Here is a 17,327-nt window from a genome sequence, read left to right as displayed (position 1 = left end):
GTTATATTATTAATTTAAAAATGTGCATGTATGCACATATATAAATATATGCACATATGTATTCATATATATTTACATGTATTTCTTTATTCCTACTCCTAGCATTTTAGGTTTTCTTTATTGAGAGGAATTTTTCTGAACATCTAGATTTTTCTGTTACTAGGAAGAGAAGCACTTTGAAGGGAGTTTGCAGATTTGGCAGTCAGAAGTATTAGGCCTTCACATATTGGCCAGACAATAAGTTAGTCTCATGTTGGCCATTTATTCAGAGCATCCATGAAATCTAAGACTCAACAGAGACAGTATCAAAAGCCAAATAGGCAGTTTGGAATTAGGAAGATATAAATATTTAGGGGCACACTAAATGTACTATCAGATATCTAAACAGATAAGAATACATAGTTCTTGAAATGAAGGAAAGGAACAAAAATAGGAAAAGAATGACTGTATTAGTGATAAGAGATGACCTGAGGCCTAGCATTACTTTAATGTTGTTTTTATTTAGCAATGATGGTGGTGGTAGTAAAAGTGGTAATTACTGTGATAGCCCCCCACACTTGCATCCTGCAAGTGATGGTCACTGAGCCTGCCTGGTTGGAGTTAGTAAGAGAAGATCAAAGCAGTCATGACCTATTTGGCCATTCACAGATGTACCATTTGGTGAAAGAGCATTTTTCTGTTTATGGCTAACACATTCTAAGAACAAACATTGTATAGCGAGTGAATATAGTGAATATAACCAATGTAACATATGGGAGTGATCTTTTACTAGTATTTTGAAAAAAGAATTATTTCTGGCACAATTGAGAACACTAGGATTATTTATTAAACTATAATATGTATGTAGGCAAAATAGGCTATTTAATGATGTTTGAGTGGAGAGAATTGGTAAGGTATAGAACAGTATAAGATTTTGTTGGTTGGAAAGGAGTATGCATGTATACATTACACAGTAAATGCAATGGTCAATCATAGATCTTGATTTTAACAAGGTTTCTTCTACTCCTTAATGTCTTCATAAACTGGAAGCTAGAGAGATATGGCTTGCATAATAGTATAGGCTATATATTTATAATTGTTTGAACAGCTGCATGCCACATAGTTGATTTAAGTGTTTAGTACCAACAGTAGTTTTAATAAACTAAAACGCATACCATATCCTTGTTTGGTATATGGTCCCATTAATAATTATTGTTAAGGTCAAAAATACATGTGTTCACATAATTTTATACCTGATGAATGTTTTCAGTGAGTACAATGGTTTGACAATTTTCACTGTTTCCTTCCGTACTGAATCAGGATCAGGAAGCTAGCTGTTAGGTGCTAATCTCTGTTAATAAAGTAGTGTAAATATGAATGTAGATTGGAATTTTTTACACTTGATCTTAGCCAAAAGGCCAAGAAGCAATGATTAGAATTTTTTGTACACTTAATTCCTCTTGTTATAATTCTTCTGTGATAAGGGCAGTTTCTTTCTGTTCTACTTTCAATGAAATAAAGAACATTTGTAGGTGTTTCTCTGGCACCTACTAGGCTTAATTAAATAGTACTTTCTGGCTTAATAATACTGACTGAGTCATAGTAGTACCCATACATATATATAAGGATTTCTTTTACTTGTGATGTGTATGCATTTTTTTAGAAACCATTTTTTTAAAACCAGGGAGTGAATGAGCACCTGAACAAACAATAACTTTTCCTATTTCTTATAGGTGCACAGACCAGGTTTACATTTGAGCTGCCAAATCACAGATTACGTTTTACTTCCAAAGTGTCTGCCACAGATATGTCAACCATTCCTCCTTCTGCTAGTCTCAACCTTCCTCCTGTTACTATGTCAGGAAAATATATAATGGAAGAACATGATAGTTATTCAGATCAGGTGTGGAGTATTGATGAACTGCCTTCCAAACAAGGGTACTATTTACAGGGAAATTATCTACGTTGTGTGGCAGAAGTAAGTTTACTTTTTAATTTTCTTATGTTTTATCATTTAGAAGTCTTTAAGGTTTAGATGTACCAAAATATGTAGTGATCTAAACTTTTAAGACAAATCATTAAATCATTTATTCTTACAGAATTCTGTTCCAAGTCTTGTATGTGTATGTACTCATGTGTATATATCTTTTTCTCTATAGTTTAGTTTAAACATGCTTTTTTTTTTGTTAGTCATCTTTGAATTTATATTTCTTACATTAGGTGTCATATCCATCTCTTTAATATTTTACGGTTCATTTGATTATAAAAAAGCTAATAGCATTTATATGCATTGACTTGTATAATACTTAAATCAATCCTAAAAAACAGAAATTTTTTTCTTAATTTTTAAGTGAAAAAACAGCCTTCAGGAGGTTACATGATTCATCAGGAATCCATAATTATTAACTAACAGTCTTCTTTTTCATAATTATTAGCAATCTAAAGGTCATACAGATAAAATACAATCAAATTCACAGACTAATTTCTAAGGGATGTTGAAAATCAGTGTACCTGATTTCATCATTGTTTTTTCACTTTATATTGGTACAACTGTCCTAAGTTTAAAAAAACATTCCAATACATATTTTTTGCTTGATTTGCGGTAAGCAACTCATCTTTTATTATATTAATTCAATACAGTAGGAAATTGAAGCTGAGAGAAATTAAGTAACTTTCCCTATATCTTTCCACTATCACATGAGAGATGTAGGATTCATACACAGTGCTATCTCTCAGCTTGCTTTGTCAGTTTGTTAGAAACGGTTGCAATCTTATCAAAAAACAGTTGTCTCTTTCTTTTGTGAGTTTCATTTTCTAAAATGTAAAGCATCTCTGAGAATGCTTTTTGAGTTCTTTGCTAGAAATTTCACAGCTATGGGAGATACTTAATTGAAGTCTGATTTATCTTCTTTAGACCCTGCTTATCCTAACACCTCTCTAAAGATGGGATTTCTTTATGTGAAAAATTAGTGTACAAGATTCTAGAAGTCAGATATTTATTTAAAAGGTAGATTGAACCCTGGGTGGCGCAGCGGTTTAGCACCTGCCTTTGGCCCAGGGCGCGATCCTGGAGACCCGGGATCAAATCCCACGTCGGGCTCCCGGTGCATGGAGCCTGCTTCTCCCTCTGCCTGTGTCTCTGCCTCTCTCTCTCTCTCTCTCTCTGTGTGACTATTATAAATAAATAAAAATTTAAAAAAAATTTTAAAAAAAGCATATTTCATTTGTCCTTTCTGTTCTGAAAAATGAGTACTCAAACTCTGGTATAACAGTACTATTCTTAATGCTTCATTTGATAGAAAATAAATCTGATGTGACATGTTGCATAATTTATTACTAATATTTGCTATTAGAAAAGGTATAAAGTATGTAGTTGGGGAAGAACACAATCCCACATTTGCTAAATATGCAGTTAATTACAAACACTTGAAAGAATCTAAAGTTGCATTCCTCAGACAGTTGCCTGTTTTACTATGGCTTGAAATAAATACACATGAAAATCATCTTAGCCCATTCAGTACTACTCTATACAAAATAAAAAGTGTCAAGTGCTACTTAGACTCTATGTAAAGACTACTAAAGTAAAATAGTAAAGACTACTTTTAAGTAAAGACTACTAAATCCACTTTGCTTTGTTAATTTTTGATCAAAATATGAATATTAAGTGGCAAATTTGAAGCATTTACCTTACTCATAAGGGTGTTTCAGTCTGTCTTTATTATAATACTGAACTTCAATTAGGGCTTGCTTTATATTTAATCTATTAATTCTTCATATAAATCTTATGCTTTCTACTAATTGTAGGGCGTATATTAAAACTTACGGAGTATATCTGATTTGCTCTTTCATGTGAAAGCAAACCTCATGAGAGCCATGATTTTGTCATTTTTATTCACAGCTATATCCTTAGCTTCTAAAGAGGTACACAATGCAGATGGTCAATAAATATTTGAATGTGTAAATAAATTTACTTTCATGTGTAATGATACTTGTCCATGGTTATAACACTACAACAGTAGTCATTGAAAGTAAATAACTACTCTAGACAAAATTTCAATTTCGAAATTATCAAGTTGCCAAAAAAAGAAACCTTATAGGCTACTGTTATTAAAAAAAAATTAAGGAATGGCTCGTAATAATGTCAGACCAGTAAATGTTGGGTAATCTGAATATTTTTTAACCTTTTTCCAAATAATATGTAGATAATTTATTGTTTTTCTTCAGAATTTGAGTTGACCTATGTGAGCAAAAGATGTATTTACAACAAATACAGTCAGTAATGTTAATCATCTACTATTCTGATTTTGTTTGGCAGGTTGGTTCCTTTGAACATAATCTCACAACTGATCTTCTAAATCACTTGGTATTTGTACAGAAAGTGTTCATGAAGGAAGTTAATGAAGTAATACAGAAAGTTTCTGGTAAGATAATCTGGTACCTTGTAATATAGAATATATAGCAGATTTTTATTCTCATCAGCTAGGTGATGTTCCATGTATCTATGGTATGAGTGAGTATTGATCCTATCATTTAGATATAGTTATTGAGTAATTCCCTAAAAACTTTGCATTCCTTTTCTGGCTTTTCCACCTACAGATTCTTTTGCTTATTACTTTTGTCATATGTAGCATATACATTTATGATTCATAAACTTTACAAAGCCCCTTTATGCTTCCTTTCCCCAGCCCCCAAAAAAGCTAATATGTCTACTAACCAAACTAATCTTATCCATTTGGGAACAAGATTTAGATCAATATAAGATGTTGACTTTATAAAGCACATGGTGACTCTACTTGCTACATGGTAAATCATCTATAGCAACACTTATTATATTTTTGCTATGCCTCAAGAGTAGATTACAAATGAGCATCTTAATTACAGTTTTACATTTTAACAGGAAATATATGTTTGATTTAAAAAATGTTTAACTGACTTTTAATTCAGTTAAAGTATTAAGAGGTATCAGGATGGAAAATAAGTTGACTTTACACAAGAATTCTTGAGGCTAAATATTTCCAGTACAGATATAATCATGTTAAAATGATAGTGAAGGCACAAGAGGCAATTCCTCCATGTTGGTGAATAAGTCCATTCATTTAACAGATTTATTAAGTATCTGAGTATTCAATTATAATTCTAATGAGTTTTGTGAATGACAAGAACAGGGTGCTATGTCTATGTCAGAGAAGAAACTAATCTAGTTTAAGAAATCAGAAAAGGCTATACAGAGGAAGTCCTATCCAAAGCCTCATAAATGAAATCCATTTGGCAAGAAAGAAGAGGTAGAAAAGATGCAGGCAGGACTTATGGACAAGTATTTGATAAGGCCCCAAAGAGGGACAAAACTCAATGCAGTAGGGAATTAAGTTATGTTGTACCCATGTGAGCAACAGATTTTCCTGATTCTCATGGGCTGGTTCTGATTTTATCTGAAGTCAGGAAACTAATAAATGATTATATTGAAGAAGCTCAGTAGAACTATAGAATTTCACAAGTTGAGTTGTAAAAAATCAGATCAGTTGGTAGCCTGGGAATTCTGAAAGTTGTTGAATACAAACTGTTAAGGAAGAAAAAAAATAAATAGTGAAGTCCTTTCTGCCACTGAAGGTGCCTCTATTTGGGGAATATACTGAAGTTTTGATGTGGCCCATTTACATGGTTAAAATCACATTAGAACATTGTGATATGGAAGTTAAGAATATTTTAAACTAGTGAATTTGTATGAGTTCTAAAGAATATTTTCAAGTCTATTATTGCTGAATATAAGAAAAAACATTTGACTCTTAAACTAATTTTGTATCTTTCTTTTTTACATTTAAATTCAATTAGTAAAATTAGTATCTTTCATGGTTTAAAAAGCTAGCATTGTAGAATTCTAATCAGACTGGCACTATAAGTTGCCCTTGAGGTAGTTTTGATGAAGAAAAAGGCTTTTCTTAACGTTCGAATTACAGTTGGTGAGGAGTTAAAAGTATATCCCTAGGTCTATGAAGAATGAACTGGAAAAGAAGATTAGAAATTCCTCAAAGAGTTACAAATAGATCTGCCCTATGACCCAGCAATTGCACTGCTGGGGATTTACCCCAAAGATATAGATGCAGTGAAATGCCAGGACACCTGCACCCCGATGTTTCTGGCAGTAATGTCCACAATAGCCGAACTGTGGAAGGAGCCTCGGTGTCCATCAAAAGATGAACGGATAAAGAAGATGTGGTCTATGTATACAATGGAATATTACTCAGCCATTAGAGATGACAAATACCCACCATTTGCTTTGACGTGGATGGAACTGGAGGGTATTATGCTGAGTGAAATAAGTCAATCGGAGAAGGACAAAAATTATATGGTCTCATTCCTTTGGGGAATATAAAAAATAGTGAAAGGGAATAAAGGGGAAGGGAGAAAAAATGAGTGGGAGAAAAAATGAGTGGGAAATATAAGAAAGGGAGACAGAGCATAAGAGACTCCTAACTCTGGGAAACAAACTAGGGGTGGTAGAAAGGGAGGTGGGCGGGGAGTGGGGGTGACTGGGTAACGGGCAGTGAGGGGGGCACTTGATGGGATGAGCACTGGGTGTCATTCTATGTTGGCAGATTGAACACCAATAAAAAATAAATTTATATAAAAAGATTAGAAATTAATATTCTAACTGTGAAGATTTACTGATCACTGTGAAGAATTCAGAGATAAGATTCTGATACTAAGTCATTTAGTGTCTAGGTCTGATCCCTGAACCATTCCTTCCTGACTCTATGGTTAAACTCTAGGAAAATGGCTGAAAATAAGTCATTTATCATCTAGCTGGTCCCAGGACCTCATGAAGCAGAGATTTTACAAAACTGGAGAGTGCAACATTTTACTGAGAGGGAATACTTTGAACCCTTGTAGCCAAGTTTCTTAGTATTCTAATCTCTCTATTGCTTCCCTACTGTCCCATGATCTTCATAGTTACTGCCCTTATTTCTCTACTTCTTACACCTTTTTCTTAATATTACATTTAGCTCTAGGACATTTTCTGTTGTATAGACATACTCATTTACAGCTATCATGTTTATTAGGAAAATCTTTTTTAGGAAAATCTTTTTTTGAGGAATCAGTTATTATAACTTAATTATAAGATTAATATATATTCTAAGAATAATAAAAGAATCAGTTCTTATAATTTTATTGTCCATGGACTCCCTGGTTTTAGAAAGATGTAGTTAAGAACTGACATCTTGACAATAATTGATTTTTCCTATTTATGAATGTGAAATATTTCTCCATTTATTTAGTTCTTCTTTGATACTTTTCCTCAGAACTTAGTATTTTTCTTCATGTAGATCTTGCACATATATTGTTAATTTATACCTATGTATTTAATTTTTTTGTGGTGCTAATGTAAAAGGGATTGTGTTTTTTAAGTTCCTCTCTTCATTGCTGGTGTATAGGAAAGTGATTGACCTTTGTCAGTATTAACTTTGTATCCTGCAACCTTGCAATAATTGCTTATTGGCTCCAGGAGTTTTTTTGTCAGTTCTTTCAGATTTTCCACATAAATGTTCTTGCCATTTGTGAACAAAGACAATTTTATTTTCTCCTTCCCAATTTCTATACCTTTTATTTACTTTTCTTGTATTATTGTATTAGTTAGGACTTCCCATGTGATGTTGAACAGAAGTGGTAAGAGGAGTCATCCTTGCCTTGTATCTTATCTAAATAGGAAAGTTTCAGGTTTTTCACCATTGAGCATATGATGTTAACTGTAAAGTTTTGTAGATATTATCAAATTGGAGAAATTTTCCTCTCTTTCTACTGAGAGTTTTTATCATGAATGAGTGTTGAATTTTGTGAAATGCTTTTTCTGCATCTCTATTTTTTAAGTTTATATTTTATTTAAATAATCTCTACCCAGTGTGGGTCTTGAACTCACAACCCCAAGATCAAGCGTTGTGTGCTTTTCCAACTGAGCCGGCCAGGCACCCCTTTTTCTGCCTCTGTTGATATGACCATGTAATTTTTCAGAAGGATTGTGATAGATACATTAATTTGATTCGCTAATAGGAGAAAACTTCCCATCACATGTAGATATATATCCTCTCTGGGATGATGCTACTAAACTGAATATACATATAGAAAGATTAACATTTTAAGATGGAAAACTTGAAAGATAAATATGCAGAAAATTTTTTCATCAAGGGGATGAAAAGTGGAAAGGGAAGTTACACATTAAAATATTAGAACATTATTTTGTGGATGCCACATTGCCTGGGCAACAAATGATCTGTTAATAGGAACTCTACCCCAGAGTCTCCTGTCTCATTTTTTCTTTAATTTGTAGGACAAACTTTTGCTGCCACATATTCTTAGCACACATTACCTTATTTTTAAAATTTCTGCACCTTTATTTTTTCTTTAATTCTTTTTTGTTTGCAGCACATTTAAATGTAAACAATAAAGTTCACATTTTTGATTGAAGACATTAGAACAATTTACTTTTTTCCCCTCAAATACATTTTTTGAGATATATGATTACATTTAATTGTATAATGTTTTTAGTTCTTATAAAATACTCTTAATAAATGCCTATATATGAAGTATTATCCCTAGCATTCATATATGTATGTGTGTGTGTCAGTGAAATGTGACATGGCTAAAGTTTCCTGTTAAAGATTGAGATCATGATCAGAAAAAATAACTGTTTATGTTTTTTTAAATGCATAAAATAATTATTATTTTCCTTTTAAAGTGATTGCCCCAGACCCTCTGTTATTTAACTTCTATAGGTGGGGAGCAGCCTATTCCTCTTTGGAATGAACATGATGGAACAGCAGATGGAGATAAGCCTAAAATTCTACTTTATTCTCTGAACTTGCAGTTTAAGGTAACATATAAGGAATTATATTTTTCAAAGTACTTTTCTAAGTATTTAATGTATACTAATTATAGGAGATTCATATGATACATAAATATGATAAGTAGAAAATAAAAATGAAGTGTAACCCCATTCACTCAAGAAAATTTTTAGTAATTGAATATCATTTAGGACTTTTTCTATTTGTAGTTTTACATGTGCATATATTTATGCATTTTAAAAACCTTGAATACCTTTCAATGTCAGAACATTATAGATTAACTTTATCTTCCTGAATAGCTGTACTATTTATTATATAATTGTAACAGTTCATATAACTGCCCCCTGCTGGTAAATATTTTATTTTTTTCTAATTATTACAGTTATAAGTTACTCTGTAAGAAATATTTTGTAAACTTGTCCAATTAACAATACCTTAATAGAAACCTTAATATTTCCAATTATTAAGATATTAGTGTTAAAAGTGTTACCAACTAATTATAATTAATGTATTTAACTCATGAACAGTTCATATGCTAAGTACAAAATTTAAAATAAAATTCAGTAAGTAAAAAATTCCCTACTAATATGAGAAATTAAAGAATGTTTATCAGCTCATTAGACAGCCCATATGTATTTTAAAACATGGCATTTTATCATATATTGAAAGATTTCATTTGAATGAGTGTATATTGTTGATTTAAGATTCTTTTTTCCTCCTAACATATAATCTACTAACTAGGGTATTCAAGTAACAGCCACTACTCCATCAATGAGAGCTGTGAGATTTGAAACTGGATTGATAGAGCTGGAACTTTCGAACCGACTTCAAACCAAAGCTTCGCCAGGGAGTAGCAGCTATCTGAAACTGTTTGGTAAATGCCAGGTGGATTTAAATCTGGCATTAGGACAAATTGTCAAACATCAAGTGAGTACAAATATGCTGATATTAGAACTTTGGCTTTTAAATTTTGTATATCAATTTGAACTACTGTAAATATTATTATTTTTTTAAGATTTTATTTGAGAGAAAGAGAGAGGGGGCACGAGTGGGGGTAGGGGCTGAAGGAGAGAAAGCAGCAGACTCCATATGCTGAGCAGGGAGCCGATGTGGGGCTCCATTTCAGGACCCAGGATCATGACTTGAGCCAAAGGCAGACATTTAACTGACTGAGCCATCGGGTGTCCCTTTTACTATACTTTTAAAAAGTTATTTAATATTCCTAAAATTCCTAATTGTAAATTGGAGAGAAACTTCATTTAAGAAGGCCTTTACAATTTTAGTTTGGCATTTCAATGAGTCTTTTGGGTGGTGTATTGCTATAGTTTAGTGCAAATGTAATCACAGGAAGCTTAATTCAACATCTTCATAAATACTTGTTTATAATTACTCTTGATTTTGTTTAGAATTATTTTTTATTTCAGCACTGTACTGACACTGGTCAGTTCTTAAAATGTTATTAAGTTTCTTAGCTACCCTGTTTAATATTGGAATTTATGCATACCATAATGTTTTTTTTGCATACCATAATGTTAATAGAAAGTTTTACATATGCTAGGTTTTATACATATGTGTGTATGTATGCTACACATATATGTGGATGTGTATATATGTCTACATATATGTGTATATATATATCTATGTGTATGTAATATGTATAGAAAGTTTTTTTTTTTAATTTTTTTTTAATGATAGTCACAGAGAGAGAAAGAGAGAGAGGCAGAGACATAGGCAGAGGGAGAAGCAGGCTCCATGCACCGGCAGCCAGATGTGGGATTCGATCCCCGGTCTCCAGGATCGTGCCCTGGGCCAAAGGCAGGCGCCAAACCGCTGCGCCACCCAGGGATCCCTGTATAGAAAGTTTTATGTATATATACACACAGCAATAAATCAGATTCTATTTTATAAAAATATAACTTTCACACCTTATTGGGGGATGTTTTTGTTATTGTTTTTATTTTGATAGATATTATGTAGATTTTAACCTTTTTCCTTCTTTTACTTAAAAGAACTGATTAAACTAATACCAGTCATACTTTCTATATTAAATGGCTGTATTAAAGATTATGTAGGGAAATGGAGAAAAATTTCTTGCCATCTTTAGAAAAACAGTATTTTTTTCCAAATGGAAACACATGTTGAGAAGAGAAAGGATGTAATTATCTTGAAACAGTTAATGTATTGACATTAAGAATATGGACCTCATTCTAGCTTTTCTACAAACTTTCTGTATGACTTCATATTTACTTCTTGTTTACCCATACATGTTATATATTAATTTCAGGTGTTTATGGCACAGAGTATAAGGAATATATCATTGACAAATAAAGTTGAGAAAAATATATGATAGTTCTTTTGGTGAATAATACCATTAATGGTGTTAAAACTTTTAAGTTTTTTACCAAAACATTTTCCACTACTTGATTTTATTGAGTTTTTCATTTTAATTTAGGTTTATGAGGAAGCTGGTTCTGATTTTCATCAAGTTGCTTATTTTAAAACCAGGATTGGATTAAGAAATGCCCTCCGAGAAGAAATCAGTGGTTCTTCAGATAGGGAAGCTGTGCTTATTACCTTGAATAGACCAATTGTTTATGCACAGCCTGTGGCCTTTGATAGAGGTAAGATAAAGTCCATCAACACTATCTTGTTAGATTTAGAAATGTTTTGGTAATGTTGGATAAAAATCATTTGTTGTTTACCACTGTAGATGCTTGACAGCTAAATGTCTCCTAACCTGAAATGTGAACATCCAAACAAAGTGTTTTGCTTATTCTTTTCAGTTTTTAAACTTATTTTACTTTTTAAAGTCATTTGCTTTCAACATGGATATAGAGGGTGTCAGAATTTTAATTGTAATGCTAACTGTTTGGTTTCAAAAACTAATGCACCCATTTGCTTTTGCACTATCTTTATTCATTTACGGTCTGGGAGTCTAGGAGTGGAATACAGATCCCTGTCCTCAAGGACCTGTCAGTCCAGTGGGAGAGAACAAAATATACTACAGGGAGGAGTTAGAGTTACCTTTTCTTGTATCTTAGGGAGCCTTCTAACTTTGCCTGTGCTTCTTAAAGGAAAAACTAATTCTTCAGATTTGACTTGGAGTTAAAAGTTCACATGGGAGACAAGGAAATGAAGCTAGTCTCACTTACCTTTGTATCTGAAGCAGAACAGTTCCTGGGTTAAAGTTAAGAACTAAGTAAATATTTACCAGATGAGAGAGAATATGAATGAATATGTATTGACACAGAGGTCTAAAACATATAGAAGCTTTCATAAAAGAAAATAATAGGAAATAAGGCTGAACAGATAGATGGGGTCTAATTAATGTATATTGGGCAAATATGTAGCAATTGTATTGTGGAAGTAATGAAGAACTGATTTATGAAGCCATTTAAGATTGAAATTGGCATTGCCTGGTGATAAGTCTGTTAGAAAACTATCCTTTTGGCAATGTTATGGGTAACATTTTATTATGCTAACTTCTGTGCACTTTTTTTCATTTCACATCTTACAAACCTCTCATCACCTTCAACAGCTCCTTAAAGTACTTTCTACTCTTTGTGTCTGACCGTTTGCTTTTCCATCTGCTTCCCTACCCCTTAATCTTTCCCCTCCCTCATCTTTAGACTCTCCTTCTGTATAGTGCATTAAATGAAGGTTTTCCTTAAGGTCCATTCCTGTTACAGACTCAGATGTCTTGACTTCTCTTTGAGGATCACATCTTTTTACTATATACTCCTACTATTATGTACCTCTCCTTCAAGAATTTTTTTTTAAGATTTTATTTATTTATTCATGAGAGACACAGAGAGAGAGAGAGAGAGGAGAGGCAGAGGTAGAAGCAGGCTCCATGCAGGGAGCCCGACATGGGACTTGACCCCGGGTCCCCAGGATCAGGCCCTGGGCTGAAGGTGGTGCTAAACCACTGAGCCACCCCGGCTGCCCGCCTTCAAGAATTTTTTAACAGTAGTAATAGTAGGCTCTACAAGGTCAGGGACCATGTTCTGTTTTCATTTCATTTCATTTCATTTCTATTGCATCCTAGTGCATAGCATATAATAAGCATTTCACAAATAATTTATTAAATGAACAAATGGACCTGGATTATTTTCTTCTTTCTGCCATTATGCAGTCGCCTGCTTTCATTTGTCAAATTGACTATATTCCCTTAGATCCTTTCTAATCCTAATGCTATAATTTTCTGCTGGGAATGATTTTTATTAATTGACCAGACTTTGCAGCTCCTGAGTTTTACTTGCCTTATAGCTTTACAGCTTTGATTTTAATTTTCTTTCCACCTTGCCTTAATTATAAAAAGCTGTGCTGTTTTGGCTGAATTATAAGGCTGCCTATGACAACTGGAATGAACAACGAATGGCTTTACATAAAGATATTCATATGGCTACAAAGGAAGTAGTAGATATGCTACCAGGTATCCAGCAAACATCAGCTCAGGCCTTTGGGACTCTCTTCCTCCAGCTCACTGTGAATGATCTGGGAATATGCCTGCCCATCACAAATACTGCACAGGTAAAAAAATCAAACAATAGTCCAAGATTAAGAGGACAACATTCTACTAACCATTTCTATGTATATACAGTATAATAATTTTTTCTAATTAACAGTTTGTAACTTGAGTTTAGTAAATAGCAAGTAAGATTGAATTCCTTCAGCCATTATTCATCCACAGTGTATTAAATATGAATCTCATGAGACTTTGCTCTGAAGCACTCTGCTGCAAAATTGTGATGAGTTTGATACCCATCTGATAAATCTTAATTTTTACCTTGAAAAATAGGCAGCTGAGTTTTCATTGTCTTTTTATTGTTTTGGTTTTTAACAAATAAGTCTTTGGCATATACTTAATAAATAAGAGAACATTTGAGAATATTGTTTAATAATGTTTAGTAACCTCATCTAAAATAGGGTAGAGAATTTCAAAATGCCTTTAAGCTGCAATATTTAGTGGTAATGAAACTTCCAATTTATATGTACCAGATAAAGCAAGAATTTTCATAATTTATGGACATGTGTATGAAACAAAAAAGTGCTATAAACCCTTATCAGGCCTAGGAAGTTACAATTATATCAAATATAGACGTCTCTTTTACTGTTAAAATTTACCTTAACCTGTAACCAGTTGTTGAATGAATTTATCTTTTAGTATTTTGTTTCGTGAGACATTGTGAAGAAAAACTCTGGGTTGAGGATTGGCAACATCTAGTATATTTATGCCTCAGGAGTTGAAAAAAAATTTTTTTAAGGGCATTATGGTCAGAGCTCAGGAAAGCCATATACACCAGAAGTGGTTGTCATAATGAGAATGTTCCCCACCAGTAAAACAGAAGCTTAAGCTAGAAAAGTAGATAATTAGGGACACCTGAGTGGCTCAGTCGGTTAAGTGTTAATTTCACCTCAGGTCATAATGTCAGTATTGAGATCAAACCCCACACAGAGCCTTGTGTGGAGCCCTGCTGAGGCTGTACGCTGGGCATGAAGCCTGCTTAAGGGTGTCTCGTGCTATCTCTCAACTGCTCATGCTCTTTCTCTCTCTAAAAAAAGAAAAAGAAAAGAAAAAAACAAAACAAACAAAAAAAAAAACCAAAATCTAGATAATTAACTTTTTGTGAGTTTTTTTAAAGATTTATTTATTTGAGCAAGAGAGCACATACATGTGAGTGGGGTGGAGAAGCAAAAGCAGAGGAAGGGACTCTCAAGCAGACTCCCCGCTGAGCTCAGAGTCCCATTAGGGACTCAATCCCACAACCCTGAGATCATGAACTGCACCAGAATCAAGAGTCAGACACTTAACCGACTCAGCCACCCAGGCACCCCTACCTTTTGTGAGTTAAAAAAGAAAAGTTGCACATTGCAAATGTATTCACTTCAACAATTTAATTTTTTAAAAGTAGATATCTTTCTAAGCTGCTTTTTAATGAAAATTTCTAGGCTTGACTTTTCCTAGACTTTTGTTCCTATGAATCCCGTGAGAATTTCCAAATTTAAAACATTGTCACGTTTTGTCTTTTTTTTTAATGTATTTTGCAGTCTAATCACACTGGAGACCTTGACATTGGTTCTGCTTTAGTATTGACCATTGAAAGTACTCTTATCACTGCATGTTCTTCAGAATCTCTGGTTAGTAAAGGGCATTTCAAAAACTTTTGTATTCGTTTTGCTGATGGCTTTGAGACTTCGTGGGATGACTGGAAACCAGAAATTCGTGGCGATCTAGTGATGAATGCCTGTGAGTGTCTTTTATTTTCTGTATGAGGTTTAGAATTGTTTTAATTAAAAAAAAAAAAAAGTGTCTTCATTTGTAAAACCAAAGGATGCTTAGCTATCGGAATGTTGGACTTTGTGAAATAAGGGCTATTTCTAGTTAAAGGTAGGTCAAATTTGTGAAAAACTGTAGCTTTCAGTAGTTTTGGTAAGTAAATCAACTAGGCAGTCTTCTTGATAGTATAACATTTGAAGATTCATTTACTGCCTGATTTTTTTCCTGTAACTGATTCATGCATGACCAGATAAAAGCATCTTTTCTCTGTGGGGATCTTGAAAGAAAGTGATAAATGTGCAAGATACAGTTTATCCTATATCATAGAACAGGTTGTAGATAACTAGAAACAGGAACTCCAGCCATAAAATAATATTAATATGAATAAATTCACGTGTCTAAATATGTAAGTTACAGTTTGTAACTTGTGTGAATTCCTCCGATTCCATTAATATTCAAGGTTGGGAGTAACTACAGCTGTGTTTATATACAGTTTTTAAGGAATATGGATTTATTTTTATCTTAATATACTAAATATTATAGCAGAGTTAATAAATCATCATTAATCTTCTAATAAAGAAAAGCTATGTTTGAGGAATTAAAGATTGTGAACCAAAATTTTTACTTACCTTACAAAGAGTGGTATGCCGTTGTTTATGCAGTTTTTTCTCCACTCCACTGGAAGGAAATCTTCTGTCCAGTTCTGGGTCTTCTTTAAAAAGAATTTTTCATTATTTTTATATCAAAACTTGAAGTTTTGGCATCCATTTTGGTTAAAACTTAGATAAAATTATAGGTGAAATTCTGGTTTTGACTGCTTCTCATTTAGGTAATTCATAGGTAAAATGCTGCGATTTCTGTGAAATACTTCAGGTTATTAAGAAGACTTGATATCAAAATACTTATGCTTCATTTCCAAAAGACCAAAAATAGCCTTCATGAGAAATTACAAATTATAACTCTTTTGTCTGTTTTTGTTAAATTTAAATCTGATGTGTAGTAAGATAACATCTTTGTCTTTATTATAATCATTAAAATAGATAAATATATTCGGAAGCAAAAGAAGAATACCATTTCCTTAACAGTTTATTATAATGGGAAAATGCATGATAAATATGCCTCTGAATCAAAATCAAAGGCTCATAGTAAAAATATATAAACCTCAATGTATATTACACCAACTAAGTAGAATATTAACATACTGATAATTGTGATAATCATGGTTTATTTTAGGTTATGTAGGAAACTAAATGACTTATTTTTGTAACATGCTTTTTGTTTGGTGTCTTGGCAAGGAAGCAGAGGAGTTGAGTGGTTCTTCTATTGAAATAAGAATTCCAAATTATGGGATACCTGGGTGGGTCTGCGGTTGAGCGTCTGCCTTCGGTTCACGGTGGGATCCTGGAGTCCTGGGATTAAGTCCCACATCAGGCTCCTTGCATGGAGCCTGCTTCTCTCTCAGCCTGTGTCTCTGCCTCTCTCTCTCCCTATCTGTCATGAATAAATAAATGAAATCTTAAAAAAAAAAAGAATTCCAAATTATAACAGGGGCAAATCAATTTTTATTAGTAATAATAAATAGAATATAAGTGACATTAAATATTTTTGACAAAAAGGATTGGATTGGAGTAGAGAAACAAGGAATCATAGAGTTATGCTGTAGGATTTTATTTTTTACAGATCATTTTAAAATCAAGCCCTACAAAAAAATGGTGGCCCAATGGAATTGCCTCTCTAGGGTGATAATATTTTCTAGGAAATGCAGTTAGAATTAGAAAGGACAATCTTTAGGAAGAATTCAAAGGTCCATTTAACTATAGATAGAAAAGACCAGACTCTTTCCACTAACATTTATTTATAAAAATTATATAAACCATTAAAAGTTCGAAAAATGTAGCTAGCATCAGGGAAAAGAGAAGAGGTTTGAAAGACTCCACGCTCTGTGTTAGTACCTGGGTAACATTAGGTCAAAAGAGCAGGAAAATTGCCATCCAAGATTCAGACTAATGGTTGATCCTACTCAGCATTATGTCTCTGACTCAGCGACCACAGGCACAATGGGGGAAAGTGTAGTTGATTCTTTTCTCACTTTGAGGATTTGGATCTACTCCTAAAAAATCTTAATATTTCTTTTTAATTTATAATGGCTCTGTAATATATGAATTTATATAATTTCTTTAAACTTAATATTTAAAAGTTCTCTGACATTTCTTGGAATTCAAAGTCTTAAAAGT

The 17,327-nt window shown here is 33.0% G+C and overlaps 1 protein-coding gene, 1 long non-coding RNA gene and 1 pseudogene across 5 annotated transcripts in view; 1 reads left to right on the top strand and 2 right to left on the bottom strand.

Moving 5' to 3' along the window:
* KIAA1109 (transmembrane protein KIAA1109 homolog) overlaps positions 1 to 17,327 on the top strand; it is a 210,643-nt gene that overhangs the window by 145,266 nt on the left and 48,050 nt on the right. For all 4 annotated transcript variants that reach the window (XM_038564744.1, XM_038564745.1, XM_038564747.1 and 1 more), the window contains 7 exons: positions 1,713 to 1,957; positions 4,295 to 4,400; positions 8,745 to 8,842; positions 9,555 to 9,740; positions 11,266 to 11,434; positions 13,135 to 13,346; positions 14,865 to 15,063. In XM_038564744.1, the coding sequence (XP_038420672.1) occupies positions 1,713 to 1,957; positions 4,295 to 4,400; positions 8,745 to 8,842; positions 9,555 to 9,740; positions 11,266 to 11,434; positions 13,135 to 13,346; positions 14,865 to 15,063 (1,215 nt within the window). The remainder of the gene's footprint in view (positions 1 to 1,712; positions 1,958 to 4,294; positions 4,401 to 8,744; positions 8,843 to 9,554; positions 9,741 to 11,265; positions 11,435 to 13,134; positions 13,347 to 14,864; positions 15,064 to 17,327) is intronic.
* On the bottom strand, positions 1,258 to 1,409 carry LOC119864519 (annotated as a pseudogene).
* Positions 12,726 to 16,490, bottom strand: LOC119864441. The gene is made up of 3 exons (XR_005373965.1): positions 16,447 to 16,490; positions 15,723 to 15,805; positions 12,726 to 13,338 (listed from the first exon to the last, which is right to left on the bottom strand). It is a non-coding gene; the product is annotated as an uncharacterized LOC119864441 (long non-coding RNA).

The sequence above is a fragment of the Canis lupus genome, chromosome 19, assembly GCF_011100685.1.
Source record: "Canis lupus familiaris isolate Mischka breed German Shepherd chromosome 19, alternate assembly UU_Cfam_GSD_1.0, whole genome shotgun sequence".
In the NCBI taxonomy this organism is placed as follows: domain Eukaryota; kingdom Metazoa; phylum Chordata; class Mammalia; order Carnivora; family Canidae; genus Canis; species Canis lupus.
The sequence above is the reverse complement of the archived record's forward strand: the minus strand, read 5'-3'. Positions and strand labels throughout refer to the sequence as shown.